The sequence below is a fragment of the Eptatretus burgeri genome, chromosome 8, assembly GCF_056783735.1.
Source record: "Eptatretus burgeri isolate ZD-2024b chromosome 8, Ebu_testis_v1, whole genome shotgun sequence".
Lineage (NCBI taxonomy): Eukaryota > Metazoa > Chordata > Myxini > Myxiniformes > Myxinidae > Eptatretus > Eptatretus burgeri.
In genome coordinates this window covers 89,085,780-89,113,314 of record NC_140968.1, presented here as the reverse complement: position 1 = coordinate 89,113,314, position 27,535 = coordinate 89,085,780, and the positions used below count along the sequence as shown (strand labels likewise).

The 27,535-nt window shown below is 45.3% G+C and overlaps 2 protein-coding genes across 4 annotated transcripts; both read left to right on the top strand.

The window, feature by feature from the left end:
- Window positions 1–346: 346 nt before the first annotated feature.
- On the top strand, window positions 347–23,951 carry LOC147022234 (serine protease HTRA2, mitochondrial-like). Of its 3 annotated transcripts, XR_015061123.1 has the most exons (7): window positions 347–1,111; window positions 9,810–9,842; window positions 10,245–10,353; window positions 10,459–10,519; window positions 16,458–16,553; window positions 17,020–17,155; window positions 23,601–23,951. XR_015061123.1 is itself a non-coding variant. In XM_085892927.1 (6 exons), exons 1-6 carry the CDS (start codon window positions 983–985, stop codon window positions 17,030–17,032), a joined length of 441 nt encoding a protein of 146 aa, XP_085749053.1. In that variant the 5' UTR covers window positions 347–982; the 3' UTR covers window positions 17,033–18,754. The 3 variants fall into 3 exon arrangements, 2 of the variants coding, with proteins under 2 accessions (XP_085749053.1, XP_085749052.1); XM_085892927.1 differs by lacking the exon at window positions 23,601–23,951 and having other exon boundaries at window positions 17,020–18,754; XM_085892926.1 differs by lacking the exons at window positions 17,020–17,155; window positions 23,601–23,951 and having other exon boundaries at window positions 16,458–17,008.
- LOC147022235 (uncharacterized) lies at window positions 2,742–6,079 on the top strand. The gene is made up of 4 exons (XM_085893535.1): window positions 2,742–4,969; window positions 5,097–5,272; window positions 5,361–5,603; window positions 5,886–6,079. The coding sequence occupies exons 1-4, from the start codon at window positions 3,684–3,686 to the stop codon at window positions 6,077–6,079; spliced, it is 1,899 nt and encodes a 632-aa protein (XP_085749661.1). The 5' UTR covers window positions 2,742–3,683.
- Window positions 23,952–27,535: the final 3,584 nt, after the last annotated feature.

Genomic DNA, 27,535 nt, shown 5'->3' with positions numbered 1-27,535 from the left:
GGAGTACAAGCCACTGAGATACTAAACTTCCTCATGTACTTGCACTGAAACAATTTTACATTTCAAACAATTTTATATTTTCATGAGAGAGAGGTGGGGGCTATTCAACCCAGACTGCAGACGTGTCCTTTAGACGAGAAGCCACTTCGGATATTTCTAGGCAAAGGTTCGTTTGTTATTAGCTCGGTCACTCTGCTCCAGAACAACACATTTCTTAACATTCAGGGCAAAAGTCTTTTGGCCAGAAATGACAGCCAATTCAACTTGCAGCATAAACTTACATTTCTAAAACTCCATTTGTTACAATTTACAATACATTAATATAATTTTTTCCCCCACAGCTCCCGCCGGCTAACTGTGCCATTCTTGCACCTCCCATGGACCCTGATTCACCTCGATATCGCTTCAACTTTCTGGCGGATGTCGTGGAAAAAGCAGCACCGGCAGTTGTCTTCATTGAGATTCTTGGGATGCAGGTTTGGGTCGGTCCCAAAATGAGAGGATGTTAAGAGAGCAACTGGGGTTCATGAGAAAGTTGTGAAATTCTTGTAGAAAGTTTCTTATTTTTCTTTGTACGCAATTTCGCTCCAAACATCCGCTAACCCAGCAGCAAATCAATGTATCGACCGGGTCTGGTTTTATCGTTTCTTCTGATGGCCTTATTGTCACCAACGCCCATGTTGTGGCGGGACGTCGTGCTGTTCGTGTGCATCTGGCTGAAGGGTGTAAGTGCACGGCCTATCTGGTGGCAGTCGACCAGGCCACAGATATTGCCACACTACGCATCAATGCCAAGGTAATAATGTTTGATGTCATTCACCGTGGCGTGTCCTTTGTGTTGAACGGAACTCAATAAGCAGATAAGTTTGAGTCCTCTTGTAGTTCCCTGCCTCAAATCGCTCTCACCTTGCCCTCGCCACCATTACCCGTATTGAGTTTGGGTGACTCGGCAGCTGTACGTCCAGGAGAGTTTGTGGTGGCTATGGGCAGCCCTTTCACTCTGACGAACACAGTCACAACTGGAGTCGTGAGCTCCTCCCACCGTCCCTCCCACCAGCTCGGTATTTCCAGGAAAGACCTCGACTACATCCAAACAGATGCTGCCATTCATGTATGTATGTATTTGTATATCATACGATATTGTTTATATGGAAATTCTTGGTATTACAACAAAATCTGATTGGGAATGGACCCTGCACTCTCTTTAACACTCAGAAGTCGAGTCAAATTTATCTTCCCTGTTCCCCACCTTGGCTCCATTATTGATGAGCTTCATTGAGCAACAAATAAAGAGAGATAACTTGGCCAAGCTTTAATGGAAACCCATTTTTATTCATCTCTTTCCAGATTCTGCAGTCTTTTAGCCTACAATTATTTAGCCGTGGTTGTCGCACAATATGAATCGCTGAACACTCATCTCTCGCACGTCACTGCTTGTTGCACATATTTCAAGCATATTGCAAGCGGAGGATAAACATGCCGAAACATAACAGCTTAACTCTTCAGTTGACAAGTTTTTAAATTGGTAATCAATAGGTTTGGTTGAAGTGAGATAGCAAATATAATTTATTTTACAAAGTTTGTTTAATTTTTTTTTAAGGGTATAGTTAAACAGAAAGGAGCATAGCGCTGACCCGATTTGTATGAAAGCAAGAGATGGGTGAGATTTTCAATCTCACCTCACAAGTTCTTCAACACATCAGTTGGAATGTTGTTGATGGATATCATCGACATGTTTACATACAAGATTGGTAGTGGTCAAAAATTTTGCTTTGTTACCTCTGCCACCCAAGGTGGACGGATGTTATGTTTTCACCCGTCTGTCTGTTTGTTTATCTGTGAACAGGATATCTCAAAGTTGTGGATGGATTTGGACGAAATTTGTTGGGCAGTCTGGGTGTGTGACAAGGATGAATCGATTCGATTTCGGTGAAGATCTGAATCTGGATCCAGATAGCAAAATTTTTTTAACCGATTCTTTGCCATTGAGAGATGGGGCCATAAACTATGTTTAGCATAATATCTCAAAACGTCATTGATGAGGTATGTCAAAACTAGGTGGTAAATTTGCACGCGTTCATTCAAAGTGTACGCTTGCCCCCCCCCCTTTCAACAAGGCCATTAAAATGAGCTCCGTCTGACCAGCCGATCATCTGTTCATGTACTTGTGTGTCCGTGATATTTCAAAAACAATTGAACATTTAGCTTTCCATATTTCAGATATTCCTCATACCACCCAAAAGCCAGGGGACTGATAATATCAAGCTCCTTGTTTAATTCAAATACTGTTTGCAGGAAGATCAACTCAGAAACCACAAGCAAACAGATCAATTTTAAAAGAAACTGATTTATTTTAATGAACAATAAATAAGGAATGGGGGAAGTAATAATGAGAAATGTGCACTTGCATCAACACAAACATACTCACTCACTGCTAATCCTAAAACAGATACTCAATGGTCGAAGAGAAATAAAACTGAGATGATCCCTTCGGTGTGTCACTTGGATTGGCACCCAGCACGGAGAGCCCAAGGTGACGGGTCACTTCGTTTGGTTGAATCCCCTGGGCAAAACTAACTTTGTGACCAGGACGTTTTGCAGCTCTGAAAACCGCCTGTTCCAAGTTGCTCTATGTGTATCGGTTGAATCTGCAACTGATACTTCCACCTCGAAGCAATTTTTTTCCAAACCGAATCCGGTGTGTTTTACTGTTCTATTTTTGTCCCTGTGTTGCTGTTTGTCCAATTTTCCATGTTAATTCCTACCTTGTGTTGTATGTACATTGTACAGTAAACCCTTGAATATGGTGGTCTTGACGAAATCACTGGCAACCTCTTTGTGTACTGGTTTAGTTATCGTGGAACTTGATTTCGACCAACCGGGGTGTTTTGAGAGGAGTTGTGAGTCATCGTTTTGCGTCCACTAGCCGGCTCTGCTGTTGGCACCCCATCCGTCATTGTGCTGGTCCTTTAGTTCTGTTGCATCCTGTACTGTTCTGTGTTCTAGCTCTTCCACGAACCTCAAATTTGTATACAAAAAGCAAAATAACTACAATGGCACTTTTCGACGTCGCGACGTATGCCTCCGCTCACATTATTACATCATTATTAATACATACTAGAACCAAGTTTGATTTCAACCCCTTCAGCTATTCTCAAGTATCACATTTTTACCTGACCTGACATGACCTTTGACCGCTTGATGCCAAAATCTAATCAGTTCATCTTTGCATCATAATATAGACTGGGAGCCGCTGAACTCAAACGAACGAGGTACTAATATCTGAGCACAGGGGCATGAATGGAGTATCAAAAGACATATAGAAAGTTATTTCTGCCGGGTACCACCCTCTGCGTAAGGACCCTGGTGACCCTCCAAAGGGGTCCTTAAAATTGGCTAGATCAAACATTGGAAGTACCAGTTGGTATCACTTCCATATGATGCATATGACCAACCTTACAACAAAGCCACATGTGGCAGACATGCCTACTACTGCAAAAGGCCCCCCAGAAGCCCCAACAAGGGCCCCAAAAAAGGGGCTAGCCCAAACATTGGAGGTACTCGATAAAACCAGTTTCAAAATCATATATACATCCCACAGAGTGTAAAATGTCCATTACCAGACAAATTGTCTGCTGCATTGGCCCTACCAGAACCCCCAAAAGCATTTTTTCAATGATGTCATGCATGGCAAACTCGGTCCAACCGCACAATACTGGTGCATATATGTCTACATGATCAACAGGATCCACAGGGAGCTAATGCGTGCAGTGCGAACGAACAACGTTGATGGTTACATTGTGATATTGCCAGCAATGATTGGCATATTCTTTGGACTGAATCGCCCAAACTATGCACGCTGGGGTGTGCTGTTTTTGAACCAGCTGGAGAAGGCAGCACCAGAGAGTCTAATGGTACTTAAGACAGGAGCCTTTTCCATACGACGTACAGCCAATAATTATGTGAGAACAGCAATTGACTTGTCACTGGAACAAACGGTGAACAGGGATGCAGCATCACCGATGAGAGGCATCATTGGCTTCCACAACTCTGACAACGCGATTCGAAGATGGTGTATCACGTCCACACAGCGGGGCATGCCAGTTACAGAGCTACGAAATCTGACAGGACTGGAAACGGAAGAACACCCTGCAGCACAGCTTCGACCCAGCAGGATCCAGAAGGACTGTTGTCAAGTCGAGACGTTGCTGAATGCAGTGACTGAATCATGCAATCCATTTTCAGCACCTGCATCGACAGCTGGTTGCCTGCTGAACATTGCAACGGGAAAGGCAGCAGCACCAGAAACCGAGAGATATTTGCTGGAGAGTCTTGTGGAAGGCCAAAAGCATCAGAATAAGTTCGAGGACGAGTGTACTGATGACAAGACAAGATTCATGAAGCCTATTCAGAGACGGAAAGTTACCAACTTCGCTTATGAAAATACGAAGAAGAATCGCATGCCTGCAAAAGGCAAAACAGCCACTGAAGGATTAAGGGATGCATTCATTCGTATGTTCATCATCATATCAGAGAAAACCAACTTCAACCTTCGGCACGTCATTGAATTCCCAATAACAGAGTACAAACTGTCAATCGCTCACTCTGATGGGTCTGGTCTGAAGACTGTCAAGAGCAAGCTGCTGAAGAAGCTGGAGTCCCTACAGGATGGATTCGCTGAAAGAGCCCTACCTCCAATCGATGTGACCTTGATAGACGGTGGCCTCTTTCTGCACTCGTTTCTATCAGCAATTGGAAACATCACGTCCTATGGAAACCTGGCCAGACGCCTCCTGGCACATGTTTGCTCCAGCTCTGGAAGTGAGGTGCATGTACTATTTGCTACATATCACCCCGTTTCACTGAAAGAGAGCGAGAGGAAATTGCGTGGAGCCAAGGATCGTCCATTCGTGATCAGTGGTCCAGAGCAAACACCAAAACAGAGCTGCCAGAAGTTGCTACAAAAATGGTATCTTGAAGGATCAGCTGGCAATCTTCCTTCTGAAAGAATGGCAAGGGAGGCAATACGGCGAAATCCTTGGGAAAAAGATCCTGATAGTGTCCCATGGAGGTAACTGTACCTGCTTTACCTTCAGTGAATCTGATTCGAAGATGATCGTTGAACATCCAGACCATCTCCAAGGTAGACACGAGGAAGCTGACACTCTCCTTGCATTCCATGTCTCCAAGGTGACTGGAATTGCCATGATCCGAGCATCAGATACCGATGTGTTGGTGATCCTGCTTGGAATGCTGGGTAGACACCTGCAAAGTGAAACATCTTAGTCGTATCATCATGGACTGCGGGTCAGGGAATGACCGTTGACATATTGATGTCGGTAGCATTGCCACTGCCTTAGAGGCGAAGCAGAATGGACAAGCGGCAGCTATGCCAGGCCTTCATGCGTTTACCGGATGCGACTTCACAGCAGCATTTTACCGGAAAGGGAAAACGAAACCACTAGAGCTACTCGAGAAGGACACTGAAGGAACACTTATCCAGTTCTTCTTCAGTATGGCATCCAAGGAGGAACCAAACCACGAAAAAGCTGAAGAGTTTGTTTGTTCCCTGTATGGTATGAAGATGACGGGTGACTTGACAGGTGTGAATGAGGCCAGACATGCCAAGCTACGTCAATGACCAGAAGAATGAATCAGGTAAAACTGGAGTCATTCACTATGTTCACGTTAACAAACATGTGTTGCTTGGACACAAACTGCACAGTCATGTGATACTATTAAACAGTTTATTCCATATTTTATTTTCAGGAAAACCCCATGGCCAATGTCAAGAAGGTTGACTGTGCACTTCTTCCACCTTGCGCAAACTCTTCACAACAAGACACGACGAGCACACTTGATTTCAATTGTGTGGGGAAATGCAGACTCGGCACATCCAGGAGAAGGTTTGGATCCATTGAACTATGGGTGGAAAGACAAAAACGGAAACGGAAAAAAACACGCTCCTGACTGGTTCTCAGGACCTGCACTACCTGATTATCTGTTGGATGAGGATCCTGATCAGCCAGATCTTGCCACCGAGTTCAACGATGCCGACGATTTCATGTTTGGACTTTGACACACACTATGAACCAGAAAACTCGGGAAAAACTAGAGGCTCATATTAAACGGAAACACTCGGAAAGATACGAGGACATAATTACTTCTAATGTTTCCTAACGTCTCCGAACTCGGAAATCTTTGGAAGTAATAACAGTTATAATGTTCCCTGACCTCTCCTAATATAACATCTCCGAACTCGGAAAAGAATGTTCGGAGAAGTTAGGAAACATTAGAACTATTTATGTCTTCGTATATTTCCGAGTGTTTCAGTACAATATGAGTTTACTGGTTCATAGTGTGATACCAGTAGGCTTATTAGTATTTTGTTGTTCTTTTGTTAAATTGTAAAACATAAATGTTTCCTATGGTAATGGTGTGCCGGCATAATGTGCAAAATTATGCCAATTGTGTATTTTTAGTCCACTGTAATGTTTTGCCCTTTTTAGCGCTCACTTTTGGGGGTTCTGGTAGGGCCAATGCAGCAGACAATTTGTCTGGAAATGGACATTTTACACTCTGTGGAATGTATATATGATTTTAAAACTGGTTTTATCTCGTACCTCCAATGTTTGAGCGAGCCTCTTGTGGGGGAAAAATTTATATTAATGTATTTTAAATTGCAACAAATGGAGTTTCAGAAATGTAACTTTTAAGCTGCAAGTTGATTTGGCTGTCATTTCTGGCCAAAAGACTTTTGCCCTAAATGATAAGAAATGTGTTGTTCTGGAGCAGAGTGACCGCGCTGATAAATGAACCTTTGTTTAGAAAATGTACGAAGTGGCTTTTCGTCTAAAGGACACGTCTACAGTCTGGGTGAATATCCCCCAACCTCTCTCTCACGAAAGTATAAAATGTTTTGAAAGGCACATTGTTCTCAGTGCAAGCACGTGAGGAAGTATAGTTTCTCAGTGGCTTGTACTCCTTGGAACTGACCAAGTACCAAGTTAGAATAAAACTCTCTGATGTAATGTAGAAGTGAATTGAATCGGGTTGGTCTAACTGTTAACTAAAGTAAGAATAAATGAAATAGAACCAAATAATATTGCAATCAAATGGGGATTCTTAAGTTCTTTGTACAAGGGTGAGAAGTGTATGGTGTATAATTAGGAAATAAATTGTTTCACAAGGAAGGACTTGTGTGGACATCAGTTTTATCAGTGTCGATAGGGTTTTTGTAGGATTTTATAATCAAATCGGACAAACGTTAAACTCTGTCTGAAGTCAAATAGGATTCCACAATCGGCCAGTTAGAATCCTTCAGGAGGACAACGATCACAACAAGGTGGGTTTAAAAAATCCACATCACCCTTTTTGAGGCCCTTGTTGGGGCTTCTGGGGGCCTTTTGCAGTAGTAGGCATGTCTGTCACATGTGGTTTTGTTGTAAGGTTGGTCATATGCACCATATGGAAGTGATACCAACTGGTACTTCCAATGTTTGATCTAGCCAATTTTAAGGACCCCTTTGGAGGGTCACCAGGGTCCTTACGCAGAGGGTGGTACCCGGCAGAAATAACTTTCTATATGTCTTTTGATACTCCATTCATGCCCCTGTACTCAGATACTAGTACCTCGTTCGTTTGAGCTCAGGGCCCCGGGCTCCCGGTCTAATATATTATTGTACCAATTTTGGTCAAAATCCCATCACCGGTTCACAAGTTAGCGTGGTAACAGAATTTTACGAACAGGGCTTCTGACCTTTGACCTCTTGCCCCCATAATCAAATTGGTTCATCTTTGCATCATTATACATACTTGGATCCCTTCAGCTGTTAAGTTATCGTGGGAAGGAAAACCGATTATTGATGGATGGACGGCCAAAAACATGTCGGTGGAGGCAAAAAAAACAAACTCTGGAGCACTTTTGAATCTCCTTCCTTGCAGCACATCCCAAACTAGTCCAGCAAACCATCTGTCCACATCAACTCATGGAACTCTGTTATCCACTCTTCCTCAATGGACCATACAAAATCATCTGTCCTGATTGGAGTGGCATGTGTCAGTCCAGAAGTTTTTGAAACCATTGGTGCAGGACTCGCAACTTCTAAATGTTACAATTCCTGATTGGTCCAGCAGGCTGACCACTCGTGCCCATCCCCTCACTCGGCCACACCCTTGCATTCTAATCGTCCAATCAGGATGTGGCCTAGGGTTCAGTGATGCCACAGGGCTTCCAACTACTGTGAAGAACATGGAAAATCTAATAAATATAATTTTTTGTTTGTATGTGTTTGTTTGTATGTTTGCGTTTTTGCAAAGACCAATGGGCTGACAACCACATTTGGCACACAGACCGACCCAGGGATTGTGCTAAGCATATTTTCATCCACCATCTCATGGCGTGGGAATCAAATTCCCCAAAGTGGCTTATTTTGTGACTTGGCTCACACATTGATTTGTCTATATACCTGAAACCATTACATTTGCTTAGTTGGGATCTTAAGTGACTAGAGATGACCAGTGTCTCTTTCTTGGTGTGTGCACTACTGAAATATGAGACATTAATAAAACGATGATAAGTGCTGTTTTTAATTTTTCAAAGCATAAAATACAATAACCCTGGTAAAAATGATACAAAAGAGCTGTATTTGGTGTCATTACGTTCGCAATTATATGTATAACTACGATATTAAAACAATACACCAATGCACTGTGGATTAGTCCAGCAGCGTAGTCTGATCTTTCAGATCAATTGTTCAAATTTGCATAAAAGCACCAAAATTGGTACACATTTACAATAATGTATTCCGAACAATTCTATATATGGAGCCACCCGAGATTGTGCCTTGGTCAGCCAAAGCTGCAAAAATGCACTTTTTCATGCATTGTTCTCTATCTCTGTTGCCAACGACTTCAACAGTGTACTCTGATTTATTGGCTCGCTACATATGTGTGCAGGATTATGGGGAAGTGCATTGAAAAGAAGGGGAGTTAGAAGATAAAGACATTGCATACACTAGCGGGCACCATATCTATAATTGTTCAGAATACATTATTCTACATGTGTACCAACTTTGGTGCTTTTATGCAAATTTGAACAATTGGTTTGCTATGCTGCAGTACTAGATGAGACTATGATGAAATCAATCATTCACTGCACCCTACGCTCGTGACCTTAAAACTTGTACCGCTCGTGACCTTAAAACCTGTACCGTGCACCGGCACAGAGTTATTACATGTGCATGTAAAACAAACAAATGTACAAATGTCCGTTGCTACGCTGTACATGTCAAAAATACAGCCTTCCGTGTAGTGCTGCATGTGGTTGCAGACAAGAGTGCCTCAACAATAACCCCATTGTTTGATTAGGAAGAATCCGATGAAGTCGAAGGCTGCAGCTATATATACACACATTATGGTGGAGGGAATTGGTGTAAAAACTGTGATTTCGTTTCCTCCAGATACAGGCAGGATTATCCAAATCAAAAGACTGAACATTATTTACAATATGAATATTGTGGTGCGGTGCAGTTTTGCAACAAACGATGGCATCAACACTTGTTAATTCTTTCCGTTTGTAAAGCAATAAAATAATCAGGGAAATGATGGACATGTGAAAGTGAAATTACAGGGATTAGAGGGATAACGAGCTGCTATCTAAACATTCCATCTCTGGCGATGCTATTTGGGGTAATTGACGGGATTACTAATCTGAACACAATAGGAAACATGGAACTACTCTAATGAAATTATCCCTTCCCCGGTGATGACACATTGATAATCCATTTCCTTTCTTGTACCATTCCCAGGTAGGAAATTCTGGAGGTCCTCTGATTAATCTGGTAAGTTTTACTTTATTGCACTGGAATATTTATAAACATGTCTATCAATGTGGATCTGGAATATTTTCAAACACTTCCTCAATGTCTGATGTGCTTTTGAAAATGCTGCATTGTTAACTACCATGCCACATATTTAATGAGAACCCTCACATGACGACCACAGAAGCAATACGAGTATTTTAAATATGGAATTTCCTTTTAAAAGCACAAGAGCCATGATTTTTGTATTTGAAGACTCACATGCTGAACTCCGGCAACTGTTGCATTGTCCATTTCCTTTTGACTTTCTTGAAGCTCCTCATTCTCTTACATTGTTGAGATGCACAATTTGTAATCTTGACAAAGCAGCAGTTATAAGCACTCTGTGTTCTTTCGGAGGCTGTGTAAGACTGTCATTTCCAGGATGGCGAGGTGATTGGAGTGAACTCCATGAAAGTGACGGCTGGGATCTCCTTCGCGATCCTGTCTAACCACGTTAAACAATTCCTGGAGGATACCAAGGACATGAAAAGTGAGTCATGGAGAAATTTTTGGACATTTCTTGTTCTCGGAAGTTTCAAATCTTTAAATCCTCTGTTTGTCTCTTCTCCATGATTTGTTTGTTGATGTCTTGCAGAGGAACCTATTCCCGGTGTATGGCGATACATTGGCGTTACAATGTTGACCCTCACAACCAGGTGAATAATTTTCATGCATTGTCCTCTATCTCTGTTGCCAGCGACTTCAACAGTGTACTTTGATTTATTGGCTCGTTACATATGTGTGCAGGATTATGGGGAAGTGCATTGAAAAGAAGGGAAGTTAGAAGATAAAGACATTGCATATACTAGCGGGCACTCCCATGCAGGAGTACTCTTCTCGGTCGGTGGACAATGTGCTGCGATAGTCTTGGAAATGCACTTTATAATTGTTATTTTTGAAAGAAATTTTATTGATCACAACATATAAGATAAAGGACGATTATTTGTAATACCGGCTACCACAAAAGGTAGCGCTATTTCCACCACGTCAAATTTTGGTGACATCCACGTTTGCTCCATTAAAGTAAAGATAAAAGGAATTGAGCCACAAGATAAAATAAAAACATGGGATGGCCTGTGTGGCACTCCAGTCCGAATAAATAAATAAACGCATTCTAGTGGAGGGGGAAAGGCAGGCAGGTAATAAGTAAGGGAGTAGAAATAAGACCATGAAGTGTGTAGCGTTTGCATATGCCATTCAAAAACCTTGGGCTGATTACATACTTTCACAGCAGAAAGCTCAGGGTTTGTTCCACTGGCTTTTTCAGCTACTACAGTTCAGCTTTCATCAGCAAACCTGAGGAAGATTGAGAAACATTTAGGCATAATTGAATGATTAATGGTTGAGAAAGTTGTTGGAACAAACCGTGAGGTGTCGTTCTCATGAATTTTATCAACTGAAAGGCTAAGAGTATATTAATCGCCATAGGAAGTGAGGCGTGGCTGACTTTTCGGGCGTTAGCCCTTCATCAGACTTAAAACTGCTTCCACTCTTCATGAAGGCAAGTATTTCATTGTGAGCTGTCTGCTGTAGAGGTGTCGGTGAGATTTTGTGAAAAACAATGATAAACTGTAAGTACACTCGGTAGTGTGCATACCTCTGCCAAGCTGATTAGTTCATGTTTTGTATCCCACTGGTAGGCCGGATATGGATTCGAACCTGAACCAGAATTTAATCAGCTTGTTCTAGTCACCTAACCAACTCATTCACAATGTTTTGAGATATAGCGCTATGTATCATTTTTGGCCCGATCTCTCGATGGTAAAGATTCACTTGAAAAAATTTAAAGCAACTCGATATTCACCAAAATCGAATCAAATCTTGCTTGTGACACACACACACACACACACACACACACACACACACACACACACACACACACACACACACACACACACACACACACACACACACACACACACACACACACACACACACACACACACACACACACAACCTGCCCACCAGGTTTCATCCGAATCTGTCCTCAACTTTGAGATATCCTGCACACAAACGAACAAGAAAGACATCGTGCAAAGTAGGACACTTGCAAAATCCCGAAAACAAATTTGACCGTGAAAATAATAGGTGGTTGAATTCAGTGACCTGATATGTAAATCCTCTTCGAATTTCAAGTCAATCAGATGAAAATTTATTTCAGAAATTTGACAAAGTTGTTGACCTTTGGCGATGAGACCTTTTTACCTCAAAATCAATCGGAGTTCTCGCCTGTGACCAACTCTACGATTTTGTGAAGATTGCTTTAAAAGTGACCTGTAGGCAATTGTCTATGTCAGACAGACAATCACAGATCAGACAAACCAATACACTCTCTGACCTCGGCATTCGTGGGGGATACTTCTCTGAAAAATGCTCCGAACGTCGAATCCACAAATGTCGGGGCATTGTTTCAATGGGAAAAAGGGGGATAGGTTCCCAGCAGTTTGCGATTCCTCAAGGAATTTTTTTTTTAATCCCGCAAATACATGAATTACAGGGTCAGAGAGTGTATCAGAAAAACTGCGAATATGCCAGCGAAAAACCATGAAGGCAAAAAAAAAATAAAAAAAAATAAACGCGAATGCGCGAAGCACAGGGCCGCGAATGTTGAAGCGGGTCACATTATATGAACTGCGAATCATGGAACGTGAATGGTAGGGTCTGACAGTACTTGCGTATCTTTGATTTTGCAAGAAACAGACAACCAAACAAACATGGGTGAAAACATTACCTCCATCCATCGCAGGTGGCTGAGGTAATAATTTGCTGCGTAAGAGAGTACCAGAGTGTGAACCCCGAATGAGTTGACTTGTACTACGGGGATTTTGGGACGTTCTCCCGTGGAAACATTTTAAATTTAAGATGAAATTTCTTCATGATCCTGCACATTGGCACTTTTTACAATTAAAATACGAGTCGTAACTTTTTCTGGAACCTAACGATATTTTAACCAAATCATACAGTAAAATGAACTTGCTTTCTTTGGCTTACCTTCAAAGTTATCTGGGATACTGTAGGCTTTGCCTGTCCTTCTGAGGTCAGCAAAATGAGTACCAGTGTACTGGATGAGGGGCACAGCTGTGCTTCCAAGAAATGATAGCTGCCCGTATGCAAGAACAAAACAGATCTGAAATGGGTTACGTACATGGAAATGGTGGGGGGGGGGTGGGGGGATGATCTAAAAATAGATTATACTAATGACATTAGCTTGGTCCACATGTTTGAGTATGGTAACACATTACTCTTGTGCTAGATATCTGTAGAGGTAATTCATCTTGTCAAATGTGCACTGAGGAGGCAGTGAGCATTCACTAGAGCAAAATAGGTCAAGAGTATTATGTAAAACCTCCTACAACAGATGAGACCAGGTGGAGGACTTGTGGCATTGAACAACAAAACAGAGCTATATGCTTTCCAAATGCCACATCCATTTGGCCAGCAGACGGCAAGCCATGATGGCAAAGTAAGCTGTGGAGCCCTGGAGAAGGATGGGATGGCCAAAAAGGCAGCACCGCCCACTGGAAGAGGGTGGCCAATGAGAGGGAGCCCCCATGCATGAGGACGATCCTTAAGGTGGAAAGGACTGTGACCATGCATGCCCATGGCAGTTGAGCATTGGGGACAGAGGAAGAGAGAGCGCTCTCTCTGTCTCTGGCTCTCATCACCATTCCTCTTCACCATCTCAACCTGAGCCATACCTTGTAGAATCGTCATTCATCAGCTACAACAAGCTTGTGCCAGCCTCAAATCCTCGACTGTTCAGTTCCCCTTCGTTGTGTGAGTCCCGTATTTGGCACCAATATCTAGGGTTAGGCCTTATGTACAAAATAAATAACATTGCATGTTCCTTTCAGTCTGATCTGCGACTGTTGGCCGCCGGATGTGTGCCGTGATGACTTGCGAATCTTCCATTTCGCAAGTGCATTGGTTGGTCTGGTCTGTTTCAATCACCTATGGGTCACAATTTTAAACTGATCTTCACTAAACTTCACCAAATGGTGGTTCATCATAAGCAAGAAGCCTAGTGAGGTCAAAAGGTCAACACAGCCAAAGGTCAACAACTTTGTCAAATTTCTAAAATCCTCAATTTTCATCCGGTTGACTTTAAATTGGAAGAGAATTTGCATATCAGGTCACTGAATCTAACCACCTATTATTTTTAAGGTCAAATTTGTTTTAGGGATTTCGCAAGTGTCATGCTATGCATGATGTCTTTCTTGTTTGTTTGTTGTTCTGTCCTCCCTTTTCCCCGAATACTTTGTAAATAAGCCCCCTTTAATGAATAAAAAATTCTTTCCCACCTTTTGCCTCCCACCACATTTCATCACCAGGTTCAGTTTTTATTGGAACAATCCTTGGGGAATCATAATATATTGCAAATGAATACAGTAACTTTAAAGATCGTTTCAGAATTTATGGAGGCCTTTATCAGACCTCTGGCTCAGTCCGTCTGTGTTAATGGACCCTCTGACATGACATTATCATGAGAGATAAATAAATCAGGAAGAGCTTAGACCGATTCCATTAAAAAGCAACATTATAAATAAATAGTTTCATTGGTAGGCCTTTATCAATCTGAAAATAAAATACGAATTATCCACCATCATAGAAACACCTGATAAATACAAACTTGCTATGCAAGTGGAGGCACTATTATAATTCAATAATACAGAAAACTTACTGCGTGTATGGCAACACATCCATCATATTCTCCCAGGATCCTTCACCACACCCCTAGTTGGGATGCTCGGGTACTAGCCCGTACAATTAACCTCACCACTTACTAAGCTGTGAGGATACCAACCAGGCTGAGAGCACTTGGACGCTGACCCTTCCAAGTAGCCCCACTCCTTGCCAGGCCATAAAAGGCAAACTGGTGCAAGCCCATTAAATTATCTGAGGGACCGACGTTTAATTTACAAAACCCAACTGTTGAACCAAAATAAAATAATGAACAATGGCCGGGATACAGTACTTGGACAGTCGTACAAAGATGGAAAAAAAATGCACAACAAATGAAGACTGATATTGTTAAGAATTTGGAAATCTATCGCACACAACATACAGGTCTTATAGATGAGTTATATCGGTAAGTATGTGTTTTATAGATAGGGTTCCATCCCTTGTCTAAAGAGTAAATCAATGTAAATGCGCTGTGATTTATTTTAATAGTTCGGAGTTTTACCAAGATTCTGCAAAAGAAGAAGACCAACCCTCCCCTGCAAAGAACAACCCTCCTCCGCAAGGAACAACCCTCCTCTGCAAAAGAACAACCCTCCTCTCTGCAAAGAACAACGCTTCCTCCCTCCACGCGCTCAGTAGGTGAAAGGGGAAGCCCCACCCACCGAGGTGCTGGGGAGCGTGCGAGTGGGGGAGGGGGGGGTCGCGCAGCGCCGGAGAGTATAAAAGTCGGAACAGAGGATCCTCAGAGAGAGATTTTTTCGGAGAGAAGTCCACAAAGGTCCGGATAAGGAGGAGAGATTTCTTCACCACCCTCGTCGCCGTCAGCCCTGGTCCTCATCCTCATCCACCGCCTCCTCCTCCAAAGGATCGCAAGCGTGGGCGACGACCTCGATCCACCTCAGTTGGGTTCAGCTGCGCTGGTCTGTCCTACGGTGTCCGGAGCTCCGGGAAGAAGGGGACGCCCAGCCGCGCGTTGGCGGTCAGGTAGCCAGCCAGCTACCACTGATCTTCAGCCCGACTGTCCTCCGGGCTGGAGATCCTAATAAAGACCATTTGGGGTCCACTTCTCTCCGTGTATGTGTGTCTGTGTATGGGCCCGTCTTTAAGTAGTAAAATAGTATGTGCTTTGAGCTGTATATATATATTTGCATTGCATTGCTTTATTCGGTATAAATCTGCTCTTCTGTGTTCCATAGTCCCCCATTATTGCATTGTAAATAAATATCCCCATTTGTTGAATGTTCTCAGTTCGTCATGTCCATTCCTGCATTGACTGAGCGTGTCGCGTTTGTTGGAAATTAGCGGGGCCGTTGTGCCGCAGTAACGGGATAATCGGACCGACGGAACTTGGCGATTAAAACCGCTCGGGATCGCACATGGAACGAGCTCGCCAAACGGCTCGGTTTCGTACAAGTTCCGTCGAGGGTGTGAAGACTCGGTAGATCGCCACGTGGTCTCTGGGTATTTTGAAATTTGGCGAATAACCCTGTACCATGTGGTGGAAATATTGACGCTTCACAGTCCACAACAAAGGACCTGTATTCTCCGGAGTTTTCCAGAGAAGTACGATCTGAATTCTGTCCGGGCGATCGGTCGAGCCGACTCTACTGCTCCATCTAGTGGTCATGCTTGCAGCCGACGTCCCGTCCCCATAACAATATTACCTTCGAGCAGGTACCCACGGAAACTCCGTGCAATTGAAAGTGTAACTTCAACAATATGCAAGGAATAGTTGCTTGATTAAATCAACCCCTCCCACCCCCAAGTCCTCAGCTCTGATCCAGAAGATTTGCATAAACACAGGGGTAACCAACAAGTTGGAAAGCACACTTTTGTACTAATTGAGCTTTATTGCATGCCATTTCAAAGTTTACTAATCACAGTGATTTCATTGTTATTTTCCATTAACAGCCTGATTCAGGAGCTGAGAATGAGAGATACCAATTTCCCAGAGGTCTCCCAGGGAATCCTGATCTACCGGGTCACCCAGCACTCACCTGCCCACAAGTATGTCTTTCTCTTTGCCAAAATATCTGACACATCCCTGGAAATGACTTCTCCTGAGGTTACACGCCACTTACTGACGTAGAAAATTCAAATTTTCAAATTTAGTGTTAAATTACTTTGTGTGCAGAAGGAAAATTCAACACAATAAGAAAAGACATGATAACAGGCTCAAACAAAAAAATTTGAGCAAAAATTTTCATCGCATTTATCTCAAATTTGATCTTTTTCATAGTAATTTCATCACAACTTTAGAAGGAAGAGAGTACTGTACTTCAAATTTGGCACACATCATCTTCAAACTATTTCAAATGTCCTGAACTAAAATAAATGAGATATGTGATGCCTTTTTTTTAAGGAATATTTTCATTTGATGAGGTAATGCTCATTTAGAAAAACACAAGACTGCCTTTCCAGACGCTCACCTGGATGAGAAGCAAGTCACTCAACATCCCCCCCCCCCCCGCAGACATCAGATATGAAGCTTGTGACCAAGTTTCATCAAAATCGTGTGGTTCAAGCGATTAATGACTGAAGTGTTTAGAGACTGACTGACACCTTCGGACACTGCTCGATCACAGAAGCTCCCCGGAACTACGTTCCAGGTGAGCTAAAAATGAATGTTTGAAGGCTATTTCTCCGAAATAAACTCAGACTCGATCCTATTGTCCGGCCTTTAACATTTAACCAAGACATCTTCTCACAAACTACCTGACCAATATGGACCAAATTTGGTACGATACATCAAGGTCTCATGGGGTTGTGCTTCCCATCCGATGTGCCCCCTTTGAGGGGTTGTTTTTTTTTTGGGGGGGGGGGTTCCTTGTGTTTACTTTTTCTTGTGCGGTTAGTTTTTATGCCTCTGCTGACGAAGTCGCCGGAGACATTATTGTTTCGGGTTGTCCATCCATCCGTCCATGTAGTCCGTGAGCTGGACCCCCAAATTTCAGAGATCGGTATCAAACGAGGGGCAAAGCGGCATGTCATTTTTTTGGTAGGTCATAATGTTTAGTTTCGGAAATCGCTTGCTGGCCCTTCATGCAGGTTCGTTTTTAAGCGATATCCGCTCGGGGGCGCTAGTAGGGTGTAAAAATAACAATTCCTTTTTTCGCGGTATTTTACGTCTATTCATATTCTGCATCTTATCCAATGCTCGACTGAGGTGATTTCCTATTATAAAGTCGAAAAATCCTTAAATTTAGAGTGGAAATTAACTGCAAATGAATTGAATTTCAAACGTTTAAATGCGATTTTTCTCTTATTTCACTGCACGCAGCTAATATCCATTTTGTCAAGTTTGTTTTACACCAAAATATTGTTGTGGTTGACCAAATTCGCAAAGCACCATTCAGGTCCCTTAGGTGAGATATCTCGGTAAGTATATGTGTAGTTAGGCCCAAACCCGTTGTTTCGAGGGAATAAATGTCATTCAGTCGGGCTGCGACTCTTCAGGATAGCCGTTTTTCTTTTACTATCTTTATTTTGGACCAGCCGCCATTACTACCACCACCAACCACGTCTCAACAGCCGTCACACAACAACCACCAACCACAACGCCGCTTCACAACAACAACCACCAACCACAACGCCGCTTCACAACAACAACCACCAACCACAACGCCGCCTCACAACAACAGCCACGACCTTTACCGTCACAACTCGCCACCATCGCATCCACACCATCTCGCGCCACTCGTGGGCACCGATACTGGACTCGTGTAGGGCGCGCACCGAGCAGCGTATTCAAAAACATCACGGACTTTCCGCAGAAAACGGACCAAAAACGACTCACGCCCACTTTTGTTCCGTCCAATCGGTGAGCGAGGGGCGATTTGGCCCCGCCTCCAGGGCGTTGGAGGGCGGTCGCTATATGCAAATTCATGGATCAAAAAGCATTCACGCCCACTTTTCCTCGGGCCAATGGGGAGCCAGTTAGAGAGGTGAAGGGTCGGAGGCAGAGGGTCAAGGGTGAAAGAGCGAAGCCACGGGGCTTATATAAACGGCTGCGTTCGTCAGTAAAGGCAGTTGTGCGGAGTTCAAGAGAGTCGTCGGTGGAGCTGGAAAGAAGTGAGAGAAGTCAAGAGTGAAGAGTTGGGATGAGCCAAGAGAGGAGACGGAGAGGGCGAGTAGACGGAGCTGTGGAGAGGTGACGGCGGCGAAGGCGGACGAGGGGGTGCTCGCGTCGGTGCCGGGAGCTGGAGAGGGAGAGGCCAGCAACGCGACCAAGGAGGAGACGCTCGCCGCGGGACCTGAGACAGGGTGATATCCTCCTTCCCCCGAGCATCAGCAACCCCCTCCTGTTTCCCCCCGCGCTGAGATAGTGCGACAAAGGGGGCCCCTTTCCCACCCCCTACCAGACACTGTCCTCGAGGCCCGCGGAGTTGAGGCACCACCGCCGCTCTGCGTCTCATCATCAGACGGGTAGGCCCGACACGGTCTTGGCCCCAGGCCCGTCTACCCCCCTCCTCCTGGAGGGTGGTTCTTTTCTTTTGCTTTGGGAATATGTGTTGTCGGCGCCGTCTGTGAAGTAAAATTGTATAAGTGTTGCCGTGTGCCCGGTAGTCGGTTAGATCTGCATTGTTGCATTTGCTTTTTGTGTAATATTGCATTGTCTTCTTCTTTTACATGTGCTTTTGGTGGAATTGTATATGTGTGCTTTCCGTTCATCGCGAAATAAATGTGATTATTGTTGAACTGTTTTCCCGCTTCGCTTCGTCTTTTCCTCTATTGAATCTCCATCTTGCTTCACGTAAAGGGTTGGTCGTGGGCTAAAACGCCCGATAATTAATCGAACCGTCGAGGCCGACGAATAACACCGCTCGGTTATCCCGATAGTACGGAACGGGTCGCTTAAAGTGGCCCGTGTCCGAAGTCGACCTGCGGCGAGGTGCGATCGCCCGGTCTACCCTCCGTGTGGGTACTTAGGTAGGTCGAATTTGGCGAGCAACCCTATCCCACGTGGGGGCCGATTGGCACGATCGTGGTGAGACCGAAAAGTCCACCCGTGACTGGTTCCCGGCGTTAGTCCGAGAGGGTCACGACTGGATTGTCCGTCCGGTGGGCGACGTGCCGCGATTCGAGTTACGTGGCCGTCCGCACGCCGGCGGGCGCGAATCCGCAACAATATATACATCTTTCTAATATTCTTGCTAGTTTGTCAGTAGAAATATTGTCGGAAATTGGAATCTGGCGAGAGTGAGTTGATATTGATATATATATATATATATATATATATATATATATATATATATATATATATATATATATATATATATATATATATATATATGGATATCTCTCCTGCAAATGACGTTGCCTTACCAAGTGCTTCCATCATTGACGGCATGGCCCTGGTCCATAAGATGAGTGGTGACAACCGAGCATTTGCAGAAGTTTCCGAGGAGCTGTTCCAAACTGTCTTGCAGACCTACCCAGGCAGCAAACGCATAGACGTAGTCTTCGATGTCATTCGGGATTTCTCCATCAAGAATGCCGAACGAGTAAAGCGTGGTTCATCTCAAGGAGTCCTGTTTTCGGTTATCATCCCAACACATAGAATAAAAAACTGGAGGCGTTTGTTGGCATGTTCTGCAAGCAAGGAAAACCTTACCCACTTCATCACTCAGGACTGGCAGAATAAACAGAACAAACTTGGTGGGAAGGAGCTGTTCATGACATATGGTAGCAAGTGCTTCAGGATTACAGAGGATGGAGTCACATTGGATGTTCAGAAACTTGCTTCAAACCAGGAAGAAGCTGATACGTGGCTATTGTTGCATGCAGCTCATGCCGGGAAATCCAAATTCAAGTCAGTCATCATGGTGTCAGAAGACACTGATGTCTTGATCTTGTGTCTGGCATTCTGCAGGAGGATACCGTGCAGGCTATACATGAGCGTCGCTGCAAAGGGCAGGAACAGGATACTTAGAATTGACACAATGGAAGAAATGATGGGGGATGAAGTTTGTCTGGCCTTGCCTGGTCTGCATGCATATACTGGATGCGATACGGTCAGTGCCTTTTCTGGTGTAGGCACAATCAAAGGCTTCAAGCTGATGTGCAAGGAAAAGGTGTTCCGCGATACTTTCGCAGCTCAAGGCAAAACCTGGTCCCTCACAATTGACATGTTGTTGGCACTGGAGTCATTCACCTGTCGCCGATATGCAGCCAGGACTGCCGAGACGGGCGTGAATGCCCTGAGGTTCAGCATGTGGCGAGCAAAGAAGGGGGGAGTCGAGTCTGGACAACTACCTCCATGCAAGGACTGCCTAGAACAACATGCACATTGAGCAAACTATCAGTGTGCAGTCTGGCGACGGAGCTTGGAGGCCAATCCTGATGTGCCAGCTCCTGAGCCTGGGTATGGCTGGGTCGTTGTAGACGACGGCAATCTGGATGTTCTGTGGATGAGTGGTCCACCGGCACCACAAGTAGTACGAGAGTTCATGTCATGCAAATGCCGCCGTGTTTGTGAACTCCCAACCTGCGAATGTATGGTCAATGGCTTGAAGTGCACAGACGAGTGTAGGCTGAAAGACTGTACCAATATGACAGACGACATAGAGGACAACCTTACCGATGGCTATACTTCAGAGGAAGAATCTGACAGTGGGGAAGAATAAGTGCAAAGTTCAGAATCACACAGCTGTTATCATTGCCTCCCACTATGTTGTATGTAATTACCAATGAAACGTAGTAGTGAACATTGTATTTTCAGGGTACTTGTGGCTAATTACTTATGGCCACAAGTCTACAGTGTCAAAAAAGAGAGAGATAAAGTCTGGTTTCGTCTGTCGTGCGTTCCGAATCATATATTTGGGGCCTGTTACATCCCCCCGTCGGATTCCCCATACTTTCAACTCAATGTTTTTGCTACCATACATGAAAAATGCTTTAACGAAGAAAAGGTATTTATTATGGGCGACCTTAATGCACGAATACCAAACCTTGAACGTTTTAACTCGCAAAACGGTTATTACACAAGAAACCCAGACACTAGATCAAACCAACACGGTCAAATTATTTTCGATTTGTACAAAGAGCTGAACGTTCAGCCGATAAACCACTTTAATAATAACAATCTTCACTGTGACGGCGGGATGACATTTCGACAACGTAAGATATGGATCTCGCAATTAGACTGGACCTTGTGCTCTACAGAAAGCATCTCGTTAATAAAATCATTTGAAGTTATTTGAGATGAAAATCTCCCGACTAATCATGCAGTCCATGATAGCTCTTCCGTTACAACTATAATGAACAGCGATCCGTCTTTCGTTACAAAATTTTGCCACAAAGTTCTTAAACAGATTTACGACTATTGATTCTTAACAAAAGTAAAATTTTCCATCTTGACTTATAGCATACTGCTCCATGAACACGACTAAATTCAGTTTATATTAATGGACTACTACTATATATCTAAGATGTGTATACTTTCATGCTTTACCCTCTGTATGTGATGGTGGTCAATAAATAATAATAATATTGGACAGCGGCAGTATGCTTTAACATATTGTGATGTAGGCGTGACATTTTCTATACTGACTGCAATCAACGGCACTTTTATTTGGCAGAGACTTGCATCTTCCCATTTCAGTTTGCAAATCGAGATAATGCTGACTCCTATGGGCTCCAGTCGAACTTCTGCAAAGTCGGTCTCGTTGATTTTAAAGATATTGGAGAAAAACGCGTTTGAAGATTGAAAAAGTAGTTCATTATCATTAAATAAATTACATATATAACGTAATTACACCAGATAATTGTCATCAAAACACAAATTGATCTTGACAGTTAAATAATATATACATTTTACTTTGCAAACCTGCAAAGAAAAAAAATCGGTTAGTTTGACCCTCAAAGAGCGCCCCCTAACGGATAACACCTAAAAACGAACATGGATGATGGGCCAGCAAACATTTTCGGGAAATATAGGTTATTTCTCACCAAAAAAGTAAGGTCTCCCTTTGCCCCAAATTTGATACTGAATTTTTGTCTCGCTCACGGACTAATGCTAATTTTGTGTTTTCTCTGCAACCGCTTATCCAATTGACACAATTTTCACCCATAGGTGTGAAGACATTTGGAATGTTTTTTTATGATAATTATGACTTATGTCACATGGTGTAACAGCCACATTGGAAAAAAAGGGAAATTTTTGGACCCATCTCCAAAACCGCTCCGTGGAAAAAAAATTTGAAACTTGGCAATTGTGACGTACTCCCCCAGAGGAAATGTTGTTCGGCAGGTACCCCCCTTTTTTTAAGTGGGCGGAGGCATATCTCGGTAGGGACCCCCTCGAAACCTGAAGTCCGTAGTTCCCAAGTTAAAAACGGCTTAAAGATTGTTAATAAAAACATTGTCGTGAATATTTTGCTTGTGTCGTGTTACCCGATATTCCCCAATAAATCTGGTTGGTTTGTATGAAGTGACCGCTATGGATTAATTTGTGTCGCGTCGAGGAACGATCCGTTCAATTGGCATATAAAACCCAAATGGTTACAGACTGACAGAAAACACTCGGCATCTGACACAACCAGTCTGTAACCGGGGTCCTATTTCCCCAACTGGTAAGGTACAAGGATTGCGCTGGTATCGTGATTGAAGACGCGTGACCCGAGGCATGTGCCGAGCCGGCCGGCGTTATAAACCCTGGAGACGGTGGTGGTGAGGGTGGCGCCAAGGATCGGGTGAGAATCCCGCCACCCTGGATCCACAACAATATTTATCATATATATATATATATATATATATATATATATATATATATATATATATATATATATATATATATATATATATATATATATATATATATATATCTATATATATATATATATGTGTGTGTATGTATGTATCATATATATATATATTGTTACAGCTGTGGAAATTCGCATTACACCATAAAGGGCCCGCAGGTGAGATATCTCGATAGGTGCATGTGTAGTTAGCCCAAACCCGTTGTTTCGAGGGAATTTATGTGATCCTTCCGGGCTGTGACGCTTTGAGTTGGTCGTTTTTCTTTCTCTATCTTTTATTTCAAACAAACAGCATCTCAACAACCACGTCATCCCCATCACAGCGCCAACCACACTCAACAACCACGCCACCGCCACCATCTACGCTACCACATCTTCGCCACTACGTCCGCTTCCGAACGGCAAACAAGGGCGCCAAGGAAGGAGCTGCGAGGACGCGCGGGTTTTCCCGCCATTTTTCCCCACGCTTGGTGTGAAGGAAGGGGGGAGGGCAGCTCTCCGCCGATTGGTCGATGACCAGCGTGAGGCAGTCGGGGTGCGGGAACGCCCCTCTTCGAGAACCCTCTCGAAGGAGGGTGGAGCCGAAAACGGGGCGGAGTGAAGGGCGAAGCCCCGGGCAATAAAAGTCGGACACGGGCGGGGCTCTTTCCTCTTGCTCTCTTCGTCTTCTCTTCTCTCATCCGGCTCGCTCTTCCTCTTCATCTCCTCTTCGTGGTGGCCGCTGGCCTGGTCTTCTGTGGTGCAGTCCCGAGACCCCGTTGGCGGGACGGAGCGTCTGCCATTCCCCACACCACGACCTCGAGCAACAACGTTTCCCCCCCACCCCCACCCTTTCTATCCGCGCTGAGATAGCGCCGGAAACCCCGTCCGTGGCCTCGAGCGGCCAACACGTGCCGGCGCGAGGCACGCTGGAGAGGACTCGCCTACCACACCAGGGATTGGAGTCTCGGCCAGGCGCGACCACGCCGAAGGACGTGGGAGAGGGACTCGACGGCCCAAAGGGAAGTCACCATTTTCTTTTCAGGGTTTTTGTATGGATCTTGTGGCGCCGTGTCTTGTAAAGTAGAACTGTTCAAGTGTTGCCGTGTGCACGCATATTCGGTTGTAGCTCTGCATTACTTTTGTTTTGGCTGTTATATGTGCATTTTGATTATTGTGTGGCTGTATATACGTGCTTTGTGTCTGTGGCTATGAATAAAATGCTTGCTTGTTGAAATGTTTCCGCGTTTTGCTGCGTCCTTTCCTTTGTTGACTCTCCATCCTGCTTCACGTAAGGGGTTCGTATGGGGTTTAATACGCCCGGTAATTAATCGGAACCGTCGAGGCCGACGATAACACCGCTCGGTTATCACTGTAGCACGGAACGGACCGCTTAAGCGGTTCGTGTCCGGAGTCGGCATGTGGCGTGGTACGATCGCCCGGTCGACCATTCGTGCAGGTACTTAGGTAGATCGAATTTGGCGAGCAACCCTATCCTGCGTGGGTGGGCAATTGGCACAATCGTGGTGAGGTTAAACCCCCACCTGTGACTAGCTCCCGGCGTTTTTCCGAGAGGGTCACGACTGAATTGTCCGTCCGGTGGGCAACGTGCCGTGATTCGAGTTACATGGCCGTTCGCACGCCGGTGGGCGCGAATTCGCAACACTGGTGTCAGAAGTGGGATACAAACTCTCCCGTCTCCAGCTAAATTCACGGGAATCGGTTCATGGGTGTGCGAGGCGACCCCCCCCCCCCCCGTTCCTCCAAAATTACGAGCGAGCTAAATTAATCCTGTTACGTGAAATAAGATGGCGTCTCAAGGCGAGCGGGAGCCGGGGGTATTAGAGATGGATGTAGAATTGTTAGAATCCATGGTCCAGGATGGAAGCCCCGAGCAGGAAATGCTTGTTGCGCAGGAACAATTTCCCCCCCAACTGAACCCAGAGCCCGAAATGGGCGCGGCGGCGGCCCTGGCGTATGACACCTCCCCTCCCCCTCTCCCCCAAGGCCTCCCTATCCTGGCCGAGTCGGCCCAGCCGAGTGCACCCGACATGGCCCAGCTATGCGCCATGCTAGCGGGAATAAACGCAAATATGCAAGCAATGAATGCAAAAATTGATACAAACACAAACAAAATGGAAAATAAGATGGATGGAAATACGCAACAAATGAACAACAAAATGGATGACATAAAAAACAAAATGGGCAATAATGTGCAAATGCTGCGGGGTGAGATGCAGCAAATAGGCCGAAGCCTGCAGGCGGGCACGGCGAGAATGTTGGCAAAAACCGGGGAGCTCAAAATGGCGGCGCCACGTGTGGGAGCGAACGAGCTGAGGGGGAGTGCATCGGTTGTCAGGCCCGCAATGGAGGCGGGTGAGGGCAAAATAATTCGGGGGACGTATTGGGCGAGACGCGTGGAGGTGACGGAAACTGTGACTGTGATGCAAGGGGAAAAACTAATCGGGGTGACAGAGACCGAAACGTGTGAGACGAGACACGAGGTGACGATGGAAAGAATAAAATGTATAGAGACACGGGAGATAGAGGGTGAATTGGACGGAATTGAAGACAAGCATACACACACACACACACACACACACACACACACACACACACACACACACACACACACACACACACACACACACACACACACACACACACACACACACACACACACACACACATATATTGTTGCGGATTCGCGCAACAAGTCTCCAAGTGTGAATGTCATGGGGTGGTGTATGAGCGTTGTAACACACAGGTGTGTGTGGGTCGAATGGCGACGACGACGGCGACAGAGAGACAAGGGCCGGGTAGCGGCGAAGCTGTTTTGGGGACCGCGCCAGGTTCACCCAGCGGCGAGCGCGAGGTTCGTGCTGTGCAACACACGAGGCCGCACGTGCGTGCTTGCGGGAATGAAACTCCGTCCGGAAACGCCAGCGGTGAATGTTTCCGATCCCGCGACGGACAAAGGTTAGGCAGGTAGACGGATTTGGACCGGACGGGTTCTCCACGCTGGCGGGTGTGTTAAGCTCCAACGGGCAGAGCACATGTGTTCGCGTGGGGAGCCCCTCGGAGTGTGAGGTTTGCTTTTGTGGTGCGCACGGTGATGTCATGGCTGCACGTGGGGTTGGAATCCGGCAGGATGGTGAATCCCTGCCGGATGGTACCGTCCAAGAGGGACGAGGTACGTGTGCAGCTGCATGACGTCACGGGCAGGTACAAAGTGCGTGAGCTGTGAGTTGCCGCGCTGGTGCTGCGCGTAATTGGAAAAAAAAATAAAAAAAAGCACGCCTCGCTTTCGGGTGAACAGGATTCCCGGGCAAGGGGTGGAAGACCCCCTTGACCGGGCACAGGATGGCACGAGCGAGGGGTAAGGTTTAGCTTAGACCGACTCCATGGGGCAGGGGAAAGTCCTCATGGGGCCCGTGGAATGGATTAGGGAGAGGGATTGAAGTTTAGATTTAGGATGGAAAAGGGGAAATAAGGATTTGGAGACAGTGACTGACAGTGAATGCGTGGTGGGGACGTAGCTTAGCAACGTAGTGTTAAATGGAACGTGCTGTATTTTAAGGGACGAGGTGGGAGCACGAGCTCGTGAGGGGATTTAGTGAGCAGGATGGCAGGAATCAGCGATGTGTGTGTTGAAGGGTTGGTGAGTTGTGTGGAGACATGTTGAGTGAGTGAGGCCAGCGGGTCTGTGTGAGTGGAGCGAATGTGGAATGCATGGTGCGATGAGTGATTGGGGGGAGGAGTGATTCCCGCCCAAGGGACCCCGGGGTCAGTGTAGAGCGAGTTAGCTGGGTTAGTTAAATTGACAAAATGGAAGTCGTTTTGCTGTTGGTGGGAGTGTAGGCTCGAAACCTGTTTTGGAGGGGTGCAGGAGCCCTGTTGACGGGCTGGGAGCGTGGCTGCGAAAGGTGAGTATCGCTGAGTGGGTACCCCGGGCACCAGGCTAGTCGGCCGTGGTAGGCCAAGGGCCCATGGGGGGCCGGGATAGCGTAGTGGGCACGGGTGCGCCTGCTTGGTGCGGGGGCCCGGGCGCCATTAGCCGCGTGGGCAGTGTTGTGGGCAAGGGTGACCCTGGGAAAGGGGCCCGGGAAGCCAACCTGCCACGTGTGCGTTTCAGGGTAGGTGCCATGGGGGGCACTCCTGGTGTTTAGGGAGCTGGTAGGCTCGGAGGCAGTGTAGTGCCCGGGGTGCCATAGCTGGAGATTCGGCAGAGGGTCGTGCCTGCCAAAG

Bases quoted from the DNA above. Each gene is read 5' to 3' on its own strand.
- LOC147022234 (XM_085892926.1), top strand. From the start codon at position 983: ATGGGCAGCCCTTTCACTCTGACGAACACAGTCACAACTGGAGTCGTG. The intron at 9,843-10,244 runs GTAAGTTTTACT...TGTCATTTCCAG, and splicing joins GAGGTCCTCTGATTAATCTG to GATGGCGAGGTGATTGGAGT. The intron at 10,520-16,457 runs GTGAATAATTTT...TTCCATTAACAG, and splicing joins ATGTTGACCCTCACAACCAG to CCTGATTCAGGAGCTGAGAA.
- LOC147022235 (XM_085893535.1), top strand. From the start codon at position 3,684: ATGCATGGCAAACTCGGTCCAACCGCACAATACTGGTGCATATATGTC. The intron at 4,970-5,096 runs GTATCTTGAAGG...CTTTACCTTCAG, and splicing joins CAGAAGTTGCTACAAAAATG to TGAATCTGATTCGAAGATGA. The intron at 5,604-5,885 runs GTGTGAATGAGG...GGGGAAATGCAG, and splicing joins GATGACGGGTGACTTGACAG to ACTCGGCACATCCAGGAGAA.